Genomic DNA, 19,175 nt, shown 5'->3' on the forward strand with positions numbered 1-19,175 from the left:
CCGCAGATTAAAAGAAAGGAGGCTTTTTTAAATGGCCGTGAAGAAAAGCCCAGTCTTGTCAGGGCAGCACGGTGGCGCAGCGGTAGAGTTGCTGCCTCACAGCCCCAGAGACCTGGGTTCGATCCTGACTACGGGTGCTGTCTGTACGGAGTTTGTACATTCTCCCCGTGACCTGCGTGGGTTTTCTCTGGGATCTCCACAAAGGCGTACAGGTTTGTAGGCCGGTTGGCTTGGTACAAATGCAAAACTTGTCCTAAGTGTGTGTAGGGCAGTGTTAATGTGCGGGGATCGCTGATCGACGGGCCGAAGCCCCAGTTTCCGCACCGTATCTCTCAACTAAACTAAACTAAAAGTTAGAGATAGAGAGATCCAGCCTTTGAAACGGGCCCTTTGCCCCACTGAGCTCACAGTGGCCAACATCCACCCATTTGCACTCATCCCACCCTAATCTAATCTGCCTTTATTCCACCCATGTTGGTGTCACTATCCTCCAGCTTCAGCCATTCACCTGCACACAAGGGGCCATTAACAGCGGCCAATTTAACCCACTGACCCACACCTGTGCCTCACATTCTGATACAAATTCGCTGACCTTCTGGCAATGAGGACCAGTGATGATATCTGCAAATTCACAGAGATGAGAGTTTGTAACGATTATTCTTTGCATCGGTCATGGAGACATTAATTAAAAATAATGCCAGGATTTGAGGTCTTGTCCAATGAATGCGCCCTTATGCTCACACGTTGAATATTTCCCACCTTGCAGGTATTGTCTTGGTGGCCATCAATCCGTATGAGCAGCTGCCTATCTATGGGGAGGATATCATCAACGCCTACAGTGGCCAGAACATGGGGGACATGGACCCTCACATCTTTGCTGTGGCTGAGGAGGCTTACAAGCAAATGGCCAGGTCAGTGCCCTTGGTTCAAAGGACAGTGTATGGTTGGCTATGGGACAGTCTCCGGGGCCTGCCTACGGGCTATCAAGAGACAAGAGTGTTTAATTGTCATGTATACTGAAACAGATCAATTATATTCTTTATGCCCCTGTCCCACTTAGGAAACCTGAACGGAAACCTCTGGAGACATCACACTGTATATAATGAGCAAATGAAAATCAATACATTTTTTAAATGTTGTATATTTGTGACCACACATGGTGTGAAAGAATGTCAAGTATTTTAAATAACATGATTGATTCTTAACCACCGCTTCATGGTTTAGACTTGATGGTGTAGTTCAAGGGTCTCCAATGAAGTGGATGAGAGGTCAGGACCGCACGCTAGCTGATGAGCGGACGGTTCAGTTGCTGGATCGGAGTTGGGAAGAAACTGCCCCTGAATCTTTCCAAACTTCTGTACCTCTTGCCTGATGTGAGAGGGGGGGGAGGGAGGGAGTGGCCAGGGTGCGACATGTCCTTGTTTATGCTGCTGGCCTTGCTGAGGCAGCGTGAGGTATAAATGTAGTAAATGGAAGTGAGGTTGGTTTGTGTGATGATCTGGGCTGCGTCCACAACCATCTTCAATTGCCTGCGGTCCTGTAATGAGCTGATCCCAAACCAGTCTGTTATGCATCCTGATAAAATGATTTCCACGGCAAAGTTGGTGAAGTTGTCTCACAGCACCAGACACCAGGCTCCATCCTGGTCTTGGATTCTGTCGTTGTGGAGTTTGCACGTATCCCCCCCCCTCCCATGCCCATGTGAGTTTTCATCACATGCACTGGTATCCTCCCACATCTCAAATCTGGTGTGGGCTTGTACCTTAATTGGCCACTGTACAATTACCCTGAGGGTATGGGGAGCCGATGAGCAAGTGTTGAACATAGAACATCTGAAGAAGGGTTTCGGCCCGAAACGTTGCCTATTTCCTTCGCTCCATAGATGCTGCTGCACCCGCTGAGTTTCTCCAGCACTTTTATCTACCTTCGATTTTCCAGCATCTGCAGTTCCTTCTTAAACACACTAGTTCTATGTCATTCCACACACGATACACAGGCCGATTAACTTACAAGTCTGTGTGTCTTTGGGATGTGGGAAGGAACTGGGACACCCGGAGGAAACCTGCACAGCCAAAGGGAGAACATGCAAATTCCACAAAGACAGCATCCAAGGCGAGGACTGAATCTGGGTCTCTGGCGCTGTGAGGCAGCAACTACACCACTGTGCTGCTCTGTTTCCATGCCGTACATCTTTAAATGAAAAATTAACACATTTTACGCAATCAACCAGGTTGTATATGGGCCGAGAATCTTGTTGGAACAGAAATCTCCAGCCCATCAGGCAGAGTCCCTGCACTGAAAGTGAAATGGAATGGAAGGTTACGATGCCAAAAGCAAAGGTGGGGCCTCGGAGAGGAAGGGGGAAGAATTGGAGGGTGAAGCAAGGGGTAAAATTGAGAGGATGTGGGACAGAGAAATAGGCACAATATTTATGCAAAACTGTGTCGAATCTCTGTGACATTCTAAACTGATTCAGTTATACACAGTTCATTTATGCTGAAGAATACTCGGTATTGTTATGCCGGCGAACATGACTGTCAGCTGATGCCTAGCAAGACCCCAAGAACAGTAAATAAAATTCCATTGTGGATAGTCCATGTTTTGATGACATTGGTTGAGGCCCTTGTTCTGCCCAGGAGGAGTTGCTAGTAGCGTATTGCCCCATTCAGAGTTGACCTTGGAAACAAGGTGTTAGTTTAGTTCAGAGATACAGCGCGGTAACGGCCCCTTCGGCCCACCGCGTCCACATCGACCAGCGATCCCCGCACATTAACACTATCCCACATGCACTACGGACAATTTTGCACTGAGTCAATTAACCTACAAGCCTGGGTTACACAAAAAAGCTGGAGAAACTCAGCGGGTGCAGCAGCATCTATGGAGCGAAGGAAATAGGCAACGTTTCGGGCCCGAAACGTTGCCTATTTCCTTCGCTCCATAGATGCTGCTGCACCCGCTGAGTTTCTCCAGCTTTTTTGTGTAACCTTCGATTCTCCAGCATCTGCAGTTCCCTCTTAAACAACCTACAAGCCTGTATGTCTTTGGAGTGTGGGAGGAAACTGAAGATCTCGGAGAAAACCCACGCAAGGTCTCTGACACCGCAAGCGCTCTAAGGCAGCAACCCTACCGCTGCGCCACCGTGCCGCCACCTTATGGATCGTCTACCGACTCATACTCCTAATTCTCAGACTTTATTTCATCGTCCATGCCTTGTGTGAACTTTGCTAGCTTCAAATCTGGTCTGTAATGTGGGCCCGAGTATCTTTTACACCGAGGACCACAGTGGCTCAAGGAAAGAGCTCTCCAAAACCTTGTGGGCAGTAACATAGAAAATAGGTGCAGGAGGAGGCCATTTGGCCCTTCGAGCCAGCACCGCCATTCATTGTGATCATGGCTGATCGTCCCCTATCAATAACTTGTGCCTGCCTTCTCCCCATATCCCTCGACTCCACTAGCCCCTAGAGCTCTATCTAACTCTCTTTTAAATCCATCCAGTGACTTGGCCTCTACTGCGATCGATGTTAAAAGATGGCAGGGTGGGAGGGTGGAGTAAGTGGTAGAGTTGCTGTCTCACAGCGCCAGAGACCCTGGCTCGGTCCTGACCTCAGGCGCTGACTGTGTGGAGTTTGCACGTTCTCCCCTGCCAACGCGAACTGCATTGTTCCTGCTGTGTCGGATAGAACTAGTGTATGGAAGATTGCTGTTCGGGGCAAAATCTCTGAAGGCACCTCCTGCACTTTGTGGGGTTTTTTGTACTCCACAGATGCCGCCAGATTCGCTGAGTTACTCCAGCATTTTGTGTCTCACTTTGTAGGGTCATAAGAAGAGTCCCGACTCAAAACGTTGTCTATCCATGTTCTCCAGAGATGCTGCCTGTCCCGCTGAGTTACTCCAGCACTTTGTGTCATTTTTCTATAAAGGGGAAATTGAAACCGTTACATTGTTCACATCATTTCTTTTGATTCTTTTTATACCATTGTAGCAATTGTGTAAAAAAAATCTATGTAGATCCGCCGAACATTGTGTGCTGCCTGTCCTGTTGAGAATGTTTTGTATTGTGCAGAAAGACTTTGTTTCTGTATCACTGTGCCAGCCCTTTGACAGAAGTTTTCTTTTAAAGTATTCGAGCATTTTAGAGATGAAACAGGCCCTTCGGCCCAACTTGTGGACTAAATAACAAAGATGGTTGGAATCTGGAATTAAACTGGAGGCCGGGCTGCATCTGTGGAGAAAGAAACTGTGGCTCAGGCTGGAGATTTGTTCAGGTTATATTCCAACCTCCAGTGTTCCCAATGTTGTCTCCTTTACATCGGCGAGACAAATATTAGAACGACTGACTGTTTTGCCGAACATTTTGCCGAACAAGGTCTGCTAACCTCTCATAAGCTATATTTAAGAGGGAGTTAGATGTGGCCCTTGTGGCTAAGGGGATCAGGGGGTATGGAGAGAAGGCAGGTACAGGATACTGAGTTGGATGATCAGCCATGATCATATTGAATGGCCGAAGGGTGCAGGCTCGAAGGGCCGAATGGCCTACTCCTGCACCTAATTTCTATGTTTCTATGTTTCTATATTTAAATACTGAGTATTTTACCACCATGACCTTCCTCTGTCCTGGACCTCCTCCATTGCCAGAGTCAGGCTACCTGCAAACTGGAGGAACAGCACCTGGTATTCTGCCTGGGTAGCTGACTTCCACTGGTGTAAACACTGAATTCTCCAATTTCAAGTCGTACACCCACCCCAGTGCAGACAATTCTCCCACCATCCTTGTCAAACTGCTCCCTTCCCCTCCTCCGTATGTTCATCACCCGTCCCTGAGTCGCCCATTTCCCTGTTATTCCCCCCCCCACCCTTTACACCCCAGTTCCCACCTCCAGCTTTACATTTCACCGCTCCTCTTCACTCTTTTGTCTCCTTTTCACCTCCAGCCTTTGTCACATACTCAACCCATCTCCCTATCACCTCCCCCTCACCTGTATCCACCCATCACTAGCCAGGCTTTGTCCCATCCCAGCCTTCTCCCCCTCTACTCTAACCAGTCTTAAGGAGGGTCCCGACCCAAAATGTTGTCTCTCCATTTTCTCCACAGATGCTGCCTGACGTTCTGAGTTCCTCCGGCATTTTGTTTTACTGTCTGGTCGGTACCTGATGTAATTTAACTCTAGATCCCTTGCTGTTCAACACATTGCCCACAATTATCCAGTCGTGATAATGGTTAGAGAGTGCGGATTATCTTTTCGTTGGCTGTTGAGACTTTGTCTTGCACTAAACGTTATTTCCTTAACGCTGCGGACGGCTTTATTGTCATTAAATATCGTCTTTCTACTGACTGCAACAAAAGAAAGCTTTTCACTGCACCTTGGTACATGTGATGATAAGGAACTAAACTAAGCAGTGTTATCTGATGTGTGTTTCAGGGATGAACGGAACCAGTCGATCATCGTGAGCGGGGAGTCCGGGGCTGGGAAGACCGTTTCGGCTAAGTACGCCATGCGCTACTTTGCCACGGTCAGTGGCTCCGCCAGTGAGGCCAATGTGGAGGAGAAGGTCCTCGCTTCCAACCCCATCATGGAGGTGAGGATTGTGCTGGGAAAGCAGACGAGTTTAGTTTAGAGATACAGCGCGGAAACAGGCCCCTCGGCCCACCAAGTCCACGCCGACCAGCGATCCCCGCACGCTTGCGCTATCCCACGCACTAGGGACTATTTACAACTTTACTGAAGCAAAGTTCATCTACAAACCTGTACGCCTTTGGAGTGTGGGAGGAAACCGGAGCACCCGGAGAAAAATCCACGCAATCATGGGAAGATAGTACAAACTCTGTACAGACAGCACACGTAGTCAGGATGGAACCCGGGTCTCTGGCGCTGTAAGGCTGCAACTCTACCGCTGTGCCACTGAATTTAAAAGGACGTCTGAAATATTAGTGACAACCCATGGGTCACTGAGAGAGGTTGAGATTGGTAATATCCCAGAAAATGCAAGACAAGTTGGCAACAGAAGTAGATAGGTTGATAAAGGTGGTGAGTGATAATATGCTTGTCTTCATCAGTCGGGGCATCGAGTATAAAAGTCAAGAATTTGTGTTGAAGTTTTATTGGCCTTTATAGATGCTAGTTATCTGCGGATACTGGAATCTTGAGCAAAACATACAGTGCTGGAGAAACTCTGTGGGTCATATGGTCATAGGAGTAGAATTAGGCCATTCAGCCCATCAAGTCTACTCCCCCATTCAATCATGGCTGATCTATCTCTCCCTCCGAATCTCATTCTCCTGCCTTCTCCCCATAACCTCTGATGCCCGTACTAATCAGGAAAGGGTCGGGCAGCATCTGTGGAGGGAATGATACGCAACGTTTATACCAACCTGAAATTGTAGAATTCAGCATTCAACCCAGTCTGAATTGGAGGATTCGTATTTCGCTTGGGTCATTTATAATCCAGTGGTATCAACGTTGAATTCTCCATTTTGGGGTAACTCCTACAAACCCCCCCCCCCGCCCCCCTCCTCCACTACAAGTCCGTTAACCAGATCCACAGTTCACACTGATATATCCCCCTGAGCTCACACTGTTCCCAGCCAACAATTCGCCTATCGGGGAACCTCCCTGGCTGAGGTAATCTGTTGTGCTGGCCCCGATTTGTGCTGGATTTTTTTCCCCCCACTCCGCCTGCCTGCCCCACTACCTACAGTCTGAAGAAGGGTCCCGACCCGAAACGTCACCTATCAATTTTCACCAGAGACGCTGCCTGACCTGCTGAGTTATTCCAGCATTTTGTGCCTGACCTTGTGTTGCTTAGGTGGGACCCATCCTGATTTGCAAGTGTGATCATGTGATTCCTTAATCTGCTCCGACGAGGCTTGGAATGAGAGAGCTTTGATCCTCTGAAACGGTGAATCATACTGACATTCCAATAATGAGCAGACATGCTTCACGGTTATTTACAGCAGCTCCTCCTCATTCCAGTGTGTTTAAATCACTATCTTTTTGGGGTGGGTGATTACAGGACCCTAAAGGGCCTGTCGCACTTGCCGATTTTATTTTTCGGCGACTGCCAGCGTCACGTTAGTTTCTACAAAAGATTTTGAACATTTCAAAATCCAGCGGCGACAAAAAAAATGTTACAACACTTGAAACAAGACCGCGCGTCAATGCCCCATCACACCGCGTCATACGACATCACGCGGCGTGATCGAAACTCCCACGTTGGGCCGGTTGAAACTCTCTCTGCGGCTTGGAGCTCCCGAGTCGGCCTCTTCTTACCAGAGGCCACGGGCTTCACGGTGTTAAAGTCCACAGACCCCGAGATTGGAGATTCAATCCCCAGCAAAGGGATCGCAAGCTCGGCGGTGTTATAGTCCCGCAGACTCCCACGGCCTGGAGCGCCCGTCGGTCTCCAGGAAAGGCCGTCAACTCCACGATGTTAGGCCGCAGTGCGGACGGAGATATGATACGGAAAAACATCGCATCTCCGTCGAGGTAAGTCAGTATGTAGTTCAGAGCTTATTTGGAGCTTGTAGTGTTTAATAGCCTGATGGTTGAGGGGAAGAAACTCCTCCTGAACCTGGGCGTTCCAGGTTTTAGGCTCCGACACCTCCTTCCCGATGGCAGGAGTGAAATGAGTGTGTGGCCAGGGTGGTGTGGGTCTCGGATGATGCCGGCTGTCTTTTTGAGCCAGTAGCACCTTTGATGGTGGACTTTCTTCAAGGTGGGTGCACCAGCGTTATGTGGTGGTGATGGGCGAAGTAGCTGGGTATGGGTGTGGGAGCTCCCATTAGCTGCCGACTGTCTGTGCTGTTGCTTAATTGCTGACTCAGTCTCCTGATGGGGACTTTGAATGACGCTGCCAATGGGCTGCTCAGCCAAAGGTATCGTGTGTTTGGTTTACAGTTACTGAGCTGTCAGGAAGAGTCATCTCTAAGGCTGGTAGATATTTATATTCCCTGGGGCAGAAAAATAAATGAAACTGAACAAGTGGCCTTTGAAGAATTTTATCTAGAATGTAAGCATTTGCCATCAAAGTAGGTGGTGCCTTGGTGTGGCTTTATGAGGCAGTGGGAGGCTCTTTGGCCCATCAGTTCCATGCCGAGTGTACTGGACATTCCTTTCATCTAATTTCCCTGCACTTCTGGGATCTATTCCCTCTCAGCTGCCCATCTCCTGCCATCCAGCTACGCAGGTGATAATTTACTGCAGGTAGTTAGTTACCTGCTGGTCTTTGTGATGTAGGGGGATACTGAAATATCTCGCAAGCGGACTGGCAGAAGGGTCAAGGACAATGTTGACCAGGCAGATGATCTCATGGAAGTATATTGGACGAAAGACACAAACAGCTGGAGTAACTCAGTGGGTCAAACTGATTCTCTGGAGAAAAGGAACAGGTGATGTTTCAGGTTGAGACCCTTCTTCAGACCTAAAGTCAGGGGAAAGGGAAACTGGAGATATAGACGGTGATATAGAACGAATGAAAGATATGCAAAAAAAGTAACGATGATGAATAAAACAGGCCATTGTTAGTTGTGAGCTAGGTGAAAACAGGTTGTAGACAATGCAACTCAACAAGATGACTTTGACTTAATGTAGGGACAGTTTTCACTTTGTTGTCCTGCATTGATCACACATGACTTTGGTATGTGTTGGCCCTGCAGCTGACTAGCTACCACGTCTGACACGCTTTGTATTTCTAACGGATTATTGCACATGAAAGCCAGCAATGTGAGGAATGTTCTGCGATCGATTTACATTGCACGCCTGCTCCCCTGGGTTTGTTGAAGCAAGGAACCGCAGATGCTGGTTTAGCAAAAAAGTGCTGGAATAACCTGGAGAATGAGGACAGGCAACGTTTAGGGTCAGGACTCTTCCCCGCCCCGAATCCTCGCCCATCCATCTTCTCTGGTGGTGCTGTCCGGTTTGAGATTGTTATTATTTCTTGTGCTCTTGCAATTGAGGAGACGAAGGTGAGCACACACATTTAGTTTAGTTTAGCTCAATTTAGAGATCCAGCGCAGAAACAGGCCCTTCGGCCCACCGGGTCCGTGCCGACCGATGATCCCCTACACTTGTTCCACACACTTCAATTTTTCCAAGTCCATTAACCTACAAACCGGCAGGGTCTTTGGAGTGTGGGAGGAAACTGGAGCACCCAGAGAAAATCCACGGGGAAAAGGTTACGGGGAGAACGTACAAACTCCGTACAGACAGCACCCGTGGTCAGGATCGAACCCGGGTCAATGGCGCTGTGTGGCAGCATCTCTACCGATGCATCACCATGCTGACCACAAAAGCATAGAAAATGGAGGATCTGCACCTCGTAGTCCACACGGGTAGCTTGCAACCAACGGTATGAGCATTGAATCTTCCAATTTTAGGTAACGAACCTGCCCCCACCCCCATGTCTCCCACTATCCCACCACCTCTCCCATTCCTCCATCCCCTTCCACCTATTTGGGTGACACAGTGGCGCATCAGTGAAGTTTCTGCCTCATGTCACAAGTTCAATCCTGACCCCATCTAACCATCTAACCATATAACCATATAACAATTACAGCACGGAAACAGGCCATCTCGACCCTTCTAGTCCGTGCCGAACACGTAATCTCCCCTAGTCCCATCTACCTGCGCTCAGACCATAACCCTCCATTCCCTTCCCATCCATATAACTATCCAATTTATTTTTAAATGATAAAAACGAACCTGCATCCACCACCTTCACTGGAAGCTCATTCCACACAGCCACCACTCTCTGAGTAAAGAAGTTCCCCCTCATGTTACCCCTAAACTTCAGTCCCTTAATTCTCAAGTCATGTCCCCTTGTTTGAATCTTCCCTACTCAGTGGGAAAAGCTTATCCACGTCAATTCTGTCTATCCCTCTCATCATTTTAAAAACCTCTATCAAGTCCCCCCTTAACCTTCTGCGCTCCAAAGAATAAAGCCCTAACTTGTTCAACCTTTCTCTGTAACTTAGTTGCTGAAACCCAGGCAACATTCTAGTAAATCTCCTCTGTACCCTCTCTATTTTGTTGACATCCTTCCTATAATTAGGCGACCAAAATTGTACACCATACTCCAGAATTGGCCTCACCAATGCCTGTCGATGTGGAGTTTGCACGGTCTCCATGTGACCGTATGTGTTTCCCACCAGTGGGCCCGGAAGGCCTGTCTCCACGTTGTATCTTTAAACTGAATCGGTGGCAAAACTGATGTTTCCTTGAGGGATTGTATTGTGGAGAAAACCAGAATGATGAGCCTCTCTTTGCTTTGCAGTCGATTGGAAATGCAAAGACAACCAGAAATGATAACAGCAGTCGATTCGGGAAATACATCGAAATCGGGTTTGACAAGAAGTATCGCATCACAGGGGCCAACATGAGGACCTACCTGTTGGAGAAATCCAGAGTCGTTTTCCAGGTGAGTGCTATCCTACTCAAAGCTTCCTTGAAACTTTGAAGCCTCATTAGTCCGGGTATGGAGTAGAGACACAGAAACATAGAAAATAGGTGCAGGAGTAGGCCATTCGGCCCTTCGAGCCTGCACCGCCATTCGATATGATCTTGGCTGATCATCCAACTCAGTATCCCATCCCTACCTTCTCTCCATACCCCCTGATCCCTTTAGCCACAAGGGCCACATCTAACTCCCTCTTAAATATAGCCAATGAACTGGCCTCAGCTACCTTCTGTGGCGATAGACACAAAATGCAGGAGGTTCTCAGCTGGTCAGGCAGCATCTCTGGAGGAAAGGAATAGGTGACGTTTCGTGTCGAGACTCTTCTTCAGACTGAGAGTCTAGTTTGAATAAAGGTCTCGACCTGAAACGTCACCTATTCCCTTTCTCCAGAGATGCTGCCTGACCTGTTGAGTTACTCCAGTATTGTGTGTGTGTGTGTCTATCATCGGTGTAAACCAGCATCTGCTGTTCCTTCGAATATATATGGAGTATTGACACCGGCTTGCAAAGAGTTGATGTGGAGAGTTTAAGAAGGAACTGCAGATGCTGGAAAATCGAAGGTAGACAAAAGTGCTGGAGAAACTCAGCGGGTGCAGCAGCATCTATGGAGCGGAGGAAATAGGCAACGTTTCGGGCCGAAATCCTGAAACTCAGCGGGTGCAGCAGCATCTATGGAGTGGAGGAAATAGGCAACGTTTCGGGCCGAAATCCTGAAACTCAGCGGGTGCAGCAGCATCTATGGATCGGAGGAAATAGGCAACGTTTCGGGCCGAAACCCTGAAGGGTTTCGGCCCGAAACGTTGCCTATTTCCTCCACTCCATAGATGCTGCTGCACCCGCTGAGTTTCTCCAGCGCTTTTGTCTACCGTGGATGTGGAGAGGATGTTTCCACTAGTGGGAGAGTCTAGGACCAGAGGTCACAGCCTCAGAATAAAAGGATGCACCTTTACAATGGAGATGAGGAAGAATCTCGATTGTCTGAGGGTGGTGAATCTGTGAAATTCTTTGTCACAATTCTTTGTGGAGGCCAAGTCGTTAGGCTTTTTTCCTTATAAAGTGGAGATTGACAGGGTCTTGATTAGTCCGGGTGTCAAAGATTATGGGGAGAAGGCAAGGGAATAGGGTTGAGAGGGAAAAATAGGTCTGGTGGGATGACGGGGGTTGAAGATTGACAGTATTGGTGTTGGGTTGAGTGGGGACAAGGAGATTGTTCTGTTCTGTTGTGGAGCTTTGCACCAAAGTTGGCTTTAAACTCTTGCCCGCGTTCTCTTTCAGGCAGAGGATGAACGGAATTACCATATTCTCTACCAGCTGTGCGCTTCTAAACATCTGCCTGAGTTCAAGGACCTCAGACTGGGTACGTTCACCAAGGCTTTGCTGATTTCGAGTAAATGCGTGGAATTCCATGTCTAAACCTTGGGCTAATTTCCCAAACACTCAAGGGATGAGGAACATCATTGACCAGTGCAACGTTCCTCCTTTCTCCTGCGCTTACCTGGACCACACCTGCACCAGTTATGCCCCTGTCCCACTTGGGAAACCTGAACGGAAACCTCTGGAGACTTTGCGCCCCATCCAAGGTTTCCGTGCAGTTCCCGGAGGTTTTTGTCAGTCTCCCTACCTGCTTCCACTACCTGCAACCTCCGGCAACCACCTGCAACCTCCGGCAACCACCTGCAACCTCCGGGAACCACACGGAAACCTTGGGTGGGGCGCAAAGTCTCCAGAGGTTCCCGTTCAGGTTTCCTAATTTAGACCCCCTCATCAAAGATGGAGTCACATAAACGTCAGTGTATTGCCATGTGTACAGTGAAAAGCTTTTAGTTGCGTGCTAACTAGTCAGCGGAAAGACTATACATGATTACAATCGACCCATCCCTAGTCTACAGATACACGACAAAGGGAATGACGTTTAGTGCAAGAAAAAGTCCAGTAAAGTCCTCCAAAACATTTTAGCCCAATAAAATCTTCCACCACGTTCTCCAGTTGATGTGTTTGCTGCTCGATTTGCCTGAATAGTCCCCATCCGGTCAAACCCCAGAGTCCGACAGGAACTTGCAGTTGGCTCCTGTCTCCTTCAGCAAAACACAAAGTGCTGAAGGAACTGAGCGGGTCAGGCCACATCTACGGAGGGAATGGACAGACAACGTTTTGGGTCGGGACCCTTCTTCAGACTGAGCACAGTAGAGGGGAGGAAGCTGGAAAAGCGAGGGTGGCTTCGGAATTGTCTCCAATGTTAACATTCCCATAGATTGAGTATCTTTTTGCATTTAAAAAACATCTTGACAGATACATGGATAGGATAGGTTAGGAGGGATATGAGTCAAATGCAGGCAGGTGGGACTGTAGATGGGCCATGTTGGTCAGCAGGGGCAAGTTGGGCTGAAGGGCCTGTTTCCATGCTGTATGACTCGATGACTCTAATCAGAATGGAAGATTATCAAAGATGCTATATATTCCAGCCTATTGTTTCTCATTAGTGTCTTTGTGGGTTTCTGGTTGGTATTGGCCCATGGCCCATCTACAGCCCATCTACATGGCCCAACATGGCCCATCTACATGGCCCAACATGGCCCATCTACAGCCCATCTACATGGCCCAACATGGCCCATCTACAGTCTTCATGATAATGCCTCACTTCAGTTTCACCAACTGTTTGGGTTAAAAAAACAGCACAGTGGCATAGCGGTAGAGTTGCAGCCTTACAGCGCCAGAGACCCGAGTTCAATCCTGAGTTTGTACAGAGTTTGTACCCTCTTGCTGTGACCACGTGGGTTTTCTCCAGGTGCTCTGGTTTCTTCCTACATTCCAGGTTTGCAGGTTAATTGACTTCTGTAAAAAAATGGTGTGTGTGTGTGTGTGTGTTAGGACTAGTGTGAACGGGTAATTGCTAGTTGACATGGACTTTGTGGGCAGAAGGTCCTGTTTCCATGCAGTATCTCCAAACTAAACAATGTACATGGCCCTTGTAATGTGACTGAGTGGGCTGTATTAATGTTGTGAATCACCTGGATTTGTTGGCATGTAATGTTATTGAATAGTTGATACCAATGCAGTCAATTAATTGCTCTATTGGTGTCTCTGCTTCTAGGTCACGCCCTGAACTTCAACTACACGAATTTTGGAGGAAGTCCAGTCATCGAGGGAATAGACGATGCAAAGGAAATGATGAACACAAGGCACGCGTGCACCTTATTGGGTACGTTTCTCAATCCTTTACATAGTGCACATCACTAGATTTTGCTCGCTGTCGTTTTAACCTCCTAGTCATAGAATTTTTTTTTAGATCAGTACAGTACAGGAACAGGCCCTTCAGCCCACAATGTCCATGCCGAACATGATATAACCTTAAGCCCATCTCACTTGTGTGCACGTGATCCATATCCCTCCATCCCCTGCATATCTTTGTGCCTATCTAAAAACCTCTTAAAATGCCACTATCATATCTGCTTTCCACCACACCCCCCCCCCCCCTCCCCCCCCCCCCGGTAAAGTGATCCAGGAACAACCCCCCCCCCCCCCCACTCTATATGCAAAAACAGAACTTGCACGCCACACCTCCATTAAATAATCTCAAGGAGTTGATTAATTCTTTAAGATGTGGAAAATTCTAAATTTGGAAAGTTATGTTAACAGCAAAGTAACATGTAGCATTTTACAGTTCTTCAGCTCTTTTTGATTAGAAATAGTTGAACAAAACATTCCTTTAACATATTTGTCAAAGGCCTAATTGTCACCAGTCGCACTTATGTTTGTGGACTTCTGTTACAGCGCTCAGTGGGTGGTTGGTTGGTGACTCACTCCAGCTAGATCGTTCAAGTAAATTGTGCTGCTTTTCCAAGTGTGTTTGAGCCAAGATCAATACAGACAGCTTTTGGAAGATATTTGCAATCCCAATATAGACTGCTAAGCATTTGCAGTAGTCTGGAGGGCATTGATTTTCTCAATAACCTGAAACAGCGTCTGCTGAAGTAACAGACAATAATCTTCTTCCAACGCACTTGAAAGTCAACATGCATTAAACCAGGAGTGGGCTGCAACAACTCTTCAACCCGCTCCCTCATGCATGATTCCTTAGAAGTGGAAACAAGGAACTGCAGATGTTGGTGTATACCAAATATAGACAGTGCTGGAGCAACTCAGCAGGTCAGGCAGCATCTCTGAAAAAAAGTTCTAGGTGATATTTTTGAGATGCGTTTCAATTGAATTGAATACTTTATTGTCACAGTGAATGTCTTTGATTGCACACCCAAGGGTATGCAAATAGTCGCCTGTAAAGGGCGCTGAAAAAGTTACAAATTCCCCCCCATGCCAGGTCCCCCTTTGTTGTTACATAGCAACATAGAAATTAGATGCAGGAGTAGGCCATTCAGCCCTTCAAGCCTGCACCACCATTCAATATGATCATGGCTGATCATCCAACTCAGTATCCCGTACCTGCCTTCTCTCCATACCCCCTGATCCATTTAGCCACAAGGTAGGTAGACACAAGGTAGGTAGACACCAAAAGCTGGAGTAACTCAGCGGGCCGGGTAACATCTCAGGAGAGAAAGAATGGGAGACTTCTGAAGAAGGGCCTCGACCCGAAACGTCACCCATTCCTTCTCTCCAGAGATGTCCCGCTGTGTTACTCCAGCATTTTGTGTCTACCTTCGATTTAAGCCAGCACCTGTGGTTCTTTCCTACATGGCGGCCTCCCCACGCCAGGCCCTTTGTTCCTTCCCTCGGCAGCGGCGTCCTCGCTCCACGCGGCCCGTCCTCGTCTATCGGTCGGCCCCATCATCGACTGCCCCACTATCGTTCTCGTGTCCACTCCGGGCGCCTCCGTGGCGCCGACCCGGGGCTTCGTTGATCTGCGAGGCTCCGGCCTCGTTTCTCAGCGGCTTCCCGCGAAGACGTCTCCTGGCAAAGAAGGGTCTGACACCCTTCAAACAAGGGAAGGGACATCACCCCAGGGGGCCACATGAGTGGCACGGTTGCCGGGTACAAGGATAGTTGCAAAAATGGGAATGTCGGAAGAGTTTCCGCGCTGTTCCTGGTTATTATTAATCTGAATGAAGATTATTTTTGGGAAAAAGACCCCTATTAAAATAAATGCTTTTGTACAGACACAGTAATTTTACTTGTTAATATCATCGAACGCAAATTCATTTTAGGGGCCGGTTTGATAAATATCTTGATTTTTTTTTCCAGGCATCAATGAATCCCATCAGATGGGAATCTTCCGTGTTCTTGCTGCCGTTCTCCACTTGGGGAATGTGACAGTCCAGGCCAATGATCGGGACGCAGAAAACTGCTTCATCCCTGTGAGTATTCCCGATCGTTGAAAAGATGGCGGAGGCTCCTTTGGTACGTGGCGGGGACGAGGTCTGCCACGATCTGCCACGATCCGTTACAGCTGGTACCTGTGACAAAGCTCTTGTTACAGGTTTGGTTTATTGTCACGTGTGCCGAGGTACAGTGAAAAGCTTTTGTTGCGTTGCTGCCTTACAGCAAAAATGCAGCACCAGAGACCCGGGTTCGATCCCGACTACGGGTGCTGTCTGTACGGAGTTTGTACGCTCTCCCCGTGATCTGCGTGGGTTTTCTCCGAGAACTTCAGTTTCCTCCCACACTCCAAAGACGTACAGGTTTTGTAGGTTAATTGGCTTGATAAAAATGTTAAATTGTCCAAGTTGGCGATATGCCTTGCCGACTACAAAATTCAGAAGGTTCAGAAGGTTGCGTGCTAACCAGTCAGCGGAAAGACAATCGAGCCTTTCGCAGCGTACAGCAAACGTGACAAGGGAAAGATAAAGCCAGTAAAGTCTGATCATTGAGAGTCCGAGGGTCACCAATGAGGTAGATAGCAGCTCAGGACTGTTCAAACTTGCACGTCTTTGGAGTGTGGGTGGAAACCCTGGAGAAAACCCACGCCGTCACAGGAGGAAACATGCAAACTCCACACAGACAGCACCCATAGTCAGGATCAAACCCTGGTCTATGGCGCTGACAGGCAGCCACTCTACCGATGCACCATCGTGCTACCCCCATTTCCTCCGACAGCCCGTTCCATCGACCCACCACCCTCAGTGAAATAGTTGCCCCTCAAGTTCCTGTTCAATCTTTCCCCTCTCACTGTGAACCTCTGCCCTCTAGTGCTTGATTTGACTCTGTACAGACAGCGCTCATACACAAGATTGAACCCGGGCCTCTGGCGCTGTAAGGCAGCAACTCTACCGCTGCGCCACCGAGCCGGCCAAGCTGGAAAATGTTCCCGACCGGAAACACTGTCTCTCCTCCCTAGCCCGTTCAGTCTGAGGAAGAGTCCCGACATGAAACGTTGTCTGATTTGTGATTTTTCGCAAAATTGTATTGCAGTTGATGAAAGAACTAACTTAGGGTAGGACCAGCATAACGTTGCACGCAAGATGGTCGGTACGCACTCGCTGTGCTAACGGACCTGTTTTCATGCTGTTCCTCTCCATGACTAAATTACATAACATCTACAAGATGCCCTGTGTGTGTATATTCACATCTGAGATGATAGGGGCAGAATTAGGCCATTCGGCCCATCAATTCTACACCATTCAATCATTGCTGGTCTATCTCTCCCTCCTAACCCCATTCTCCTGCCTTCTCCCTAGCTCTCCCTCAGCCCTCGAGCTCCTCCTTTTTCCCTTCTTCTCCCCGCCTCCCCCCATCCACCATCAGTCTGAAGAAGGGTTTCGGCCCGAAACGTTGCCCATTTCCTTTGCTCCATAGATGCTGCTGCACCCGCTGAGTTTCTCCAGCATTTTTGTCTACCTTCGCTCCATAACCCCTGACACCTGTATTAATCAAGAAATATCCATTGACTTGGCCACCACAGCCGTCTGTGGCAATGAGTTCTACAGAAACGTTGCTGCTTCAAGCTGACATGTGGCATTCCTTGAGTCTCCGCACGGTCTCATTCATTGAAACATAGCTGTAGGTGCAGGGGGAGGCATGTGGCCCTTCGAGCCTCCCGCCATTTAATATGATCATGGCTGATCATCCAACTCAGTATCCCGTACCTCCCTTCTCTCCATACCCTCTGATCCCCTTGGCCAAAAGGGCCACATCTAACTCCCTCTTAAATATAGCCAATGAACTGGCCTCAACTACCCTCTGTGGCAGAGAGTTCCAGAGATTCACCACTCTCTGTGTGAAAAAAGTTCACCTCATCTCGAACCTTAAGCTGTGACCCCTGTCCTCGACTTCCCCAACACGGGAACAATCTTCCTGCATCTAGCCTGTCCAAACCCTTCAGAATATTGGAAGTTTCTATAAGATCCCCTCTCAATCTTCTAAATTCTAGAGAGTATAACCCAAGTCTATCCAGTCTTTCTTCATAAGACAGTCCTGACATCCCAGGAATCAGTCTGGTAACCTTCGCACTCCCTTATGGCAATAATGTCCTCCACAGATTTGGAGACCAAAACTGCACGCAATACTCCAGGTGTGGTCTCACCAAGACCCTGTACAACTGCAGTAGAGCCTCCCTGCTCCTATACTCAAATCCTCCCTGCTTGCCCTTGTGCTTACCCTTCACTTGCCTCTCCTTATCTGATTTCTGACTGAGAGTGCACCAGGAATCCTGTGGCCACACCCGCCTTGCTCCAACATGTGAAACGGTATCGTTTTGTCCTCTGCGTGTTACACAATGTTATATTAGAACGAACGAAAGACACAAAGTGCTGGAGTCACTCAGCGGGTTAGGCAGCGTCTCTGGAGAACACGGGATAAGTGACGTCTCCGGTCGAGACCTTTCTCCAGACTCGTGTTACGTTAGAGCTGTTCTGTTTTAATTTGCAAGAAGCTCAGCGTGTGTGTTCTGCCCATGGAATAATCAAAGGGAAGACTCGGTTGATGAAATTAAATTATGATCTTTGACTGCAGCACAGATGGGGGTTTTTTTTTGGAAATGCATAACCTTTCTAGTCTTATGTTACTGGGGAACAATTTGTCCTTGGTTTTATGTTCTAAAGTGTGTAGAATCATCTGGTCATACAGCGCACAAACAGGCCCTTCGGCCCAACTCGTCCATGGCAGCCCAACTAGCCCCCTTTGGCTGTGTTTATTCCATATTCATCTAAACCTTTCCTGTCCATGTACCTGTCCAATTTCTAATTTAGTTTAGCTTAGAGATACAGTATGCAAACAGGCCATTCGGCCCATCGAGTCTACACCGACTGTTGATCACCCGTACACTAGTTCTATCCGACACGCTAGGGGCAATTTACAGAAGCCAGTCTTTGGAATGTGGGAGGAGACTGAAGCACCCGAAGATAACGCAGCCGGTCACAGGGAGAAGGTACAAACACCCCACAGATCAGGTCAAACCTGGGTTTCCAGCGCTGTGAGGCAGCAGCTCTACCGCTGCGCCACCACGCTGCATAATAGTACGGGGTCTGAAGAAGGGTCTCAACCCGAAACATCACCCATTCCTTCTCTCCAGAGATGCTGCCTGTTCCTCTGAGTTACTCCAGCTTTTTGTATTTATCTTTGGTTTAAACCAGCATCTGCAGTTCCTTCCGACACATTTCTCCTCCGTTGTTGTGTTCTCTGCTATCAGCTGGCCAGTCGCCATAGTTTCTCTCGTTTACTTAAAAGAAAATCCTTTGCTGTCCATGAGACATTTTGGCACAGGAGGTGACCAGCAGTTTAGACGCATGGCATGCTTTATTTTGTTCATAAATTGAATGGTAAACCTGATGCCGTTG

The 19,175-nt window shown here is 48.2% G+C and overlaps 1 protein-coding gene across 1 annotated transcript in view; it reads left to right on the forward strand.

Moving 5' to 3' along the window:
* LOC129712575 (unconventional myosin-Va-like) overlaps positions 1-19,175 on the forward strand; it is a 113,572-nt gene that overhangs the window by 26,029 nt on the left and 68,368 nt on the right. The window contains 6 exon segments of the mRNA XM_055661095.1: positions 767-911; positions 5,421-5,577; positions 10,270-10,413; positions 11,728-11,809; positions 13,544-13,651; positions 15,646-15,758. Of these exon segments, the coding sequence (XP_055517070.1) occupies positions 767-911; positions 5,421-5,577; positions 10,270-10,413; positions 11,728-11,809; positions 13,544-13,651; positions 15,646-15,758 (749 nt within the window).

The sequence above is a fragment of the Leucoraja erinacea genome, chromosome 33, assembly GCF_028641065.1.
Source record: "Leucoraja erinacea ecotype New England chromosome 33, Leri_hhj_1, whole genome shotgun sequence".
NCBI lineage: Eukaryota > Metazoa > Chordata > Chondrichthyes > Rajiformes > Rajidae > Leucoraja > Leucoraja erinaceus.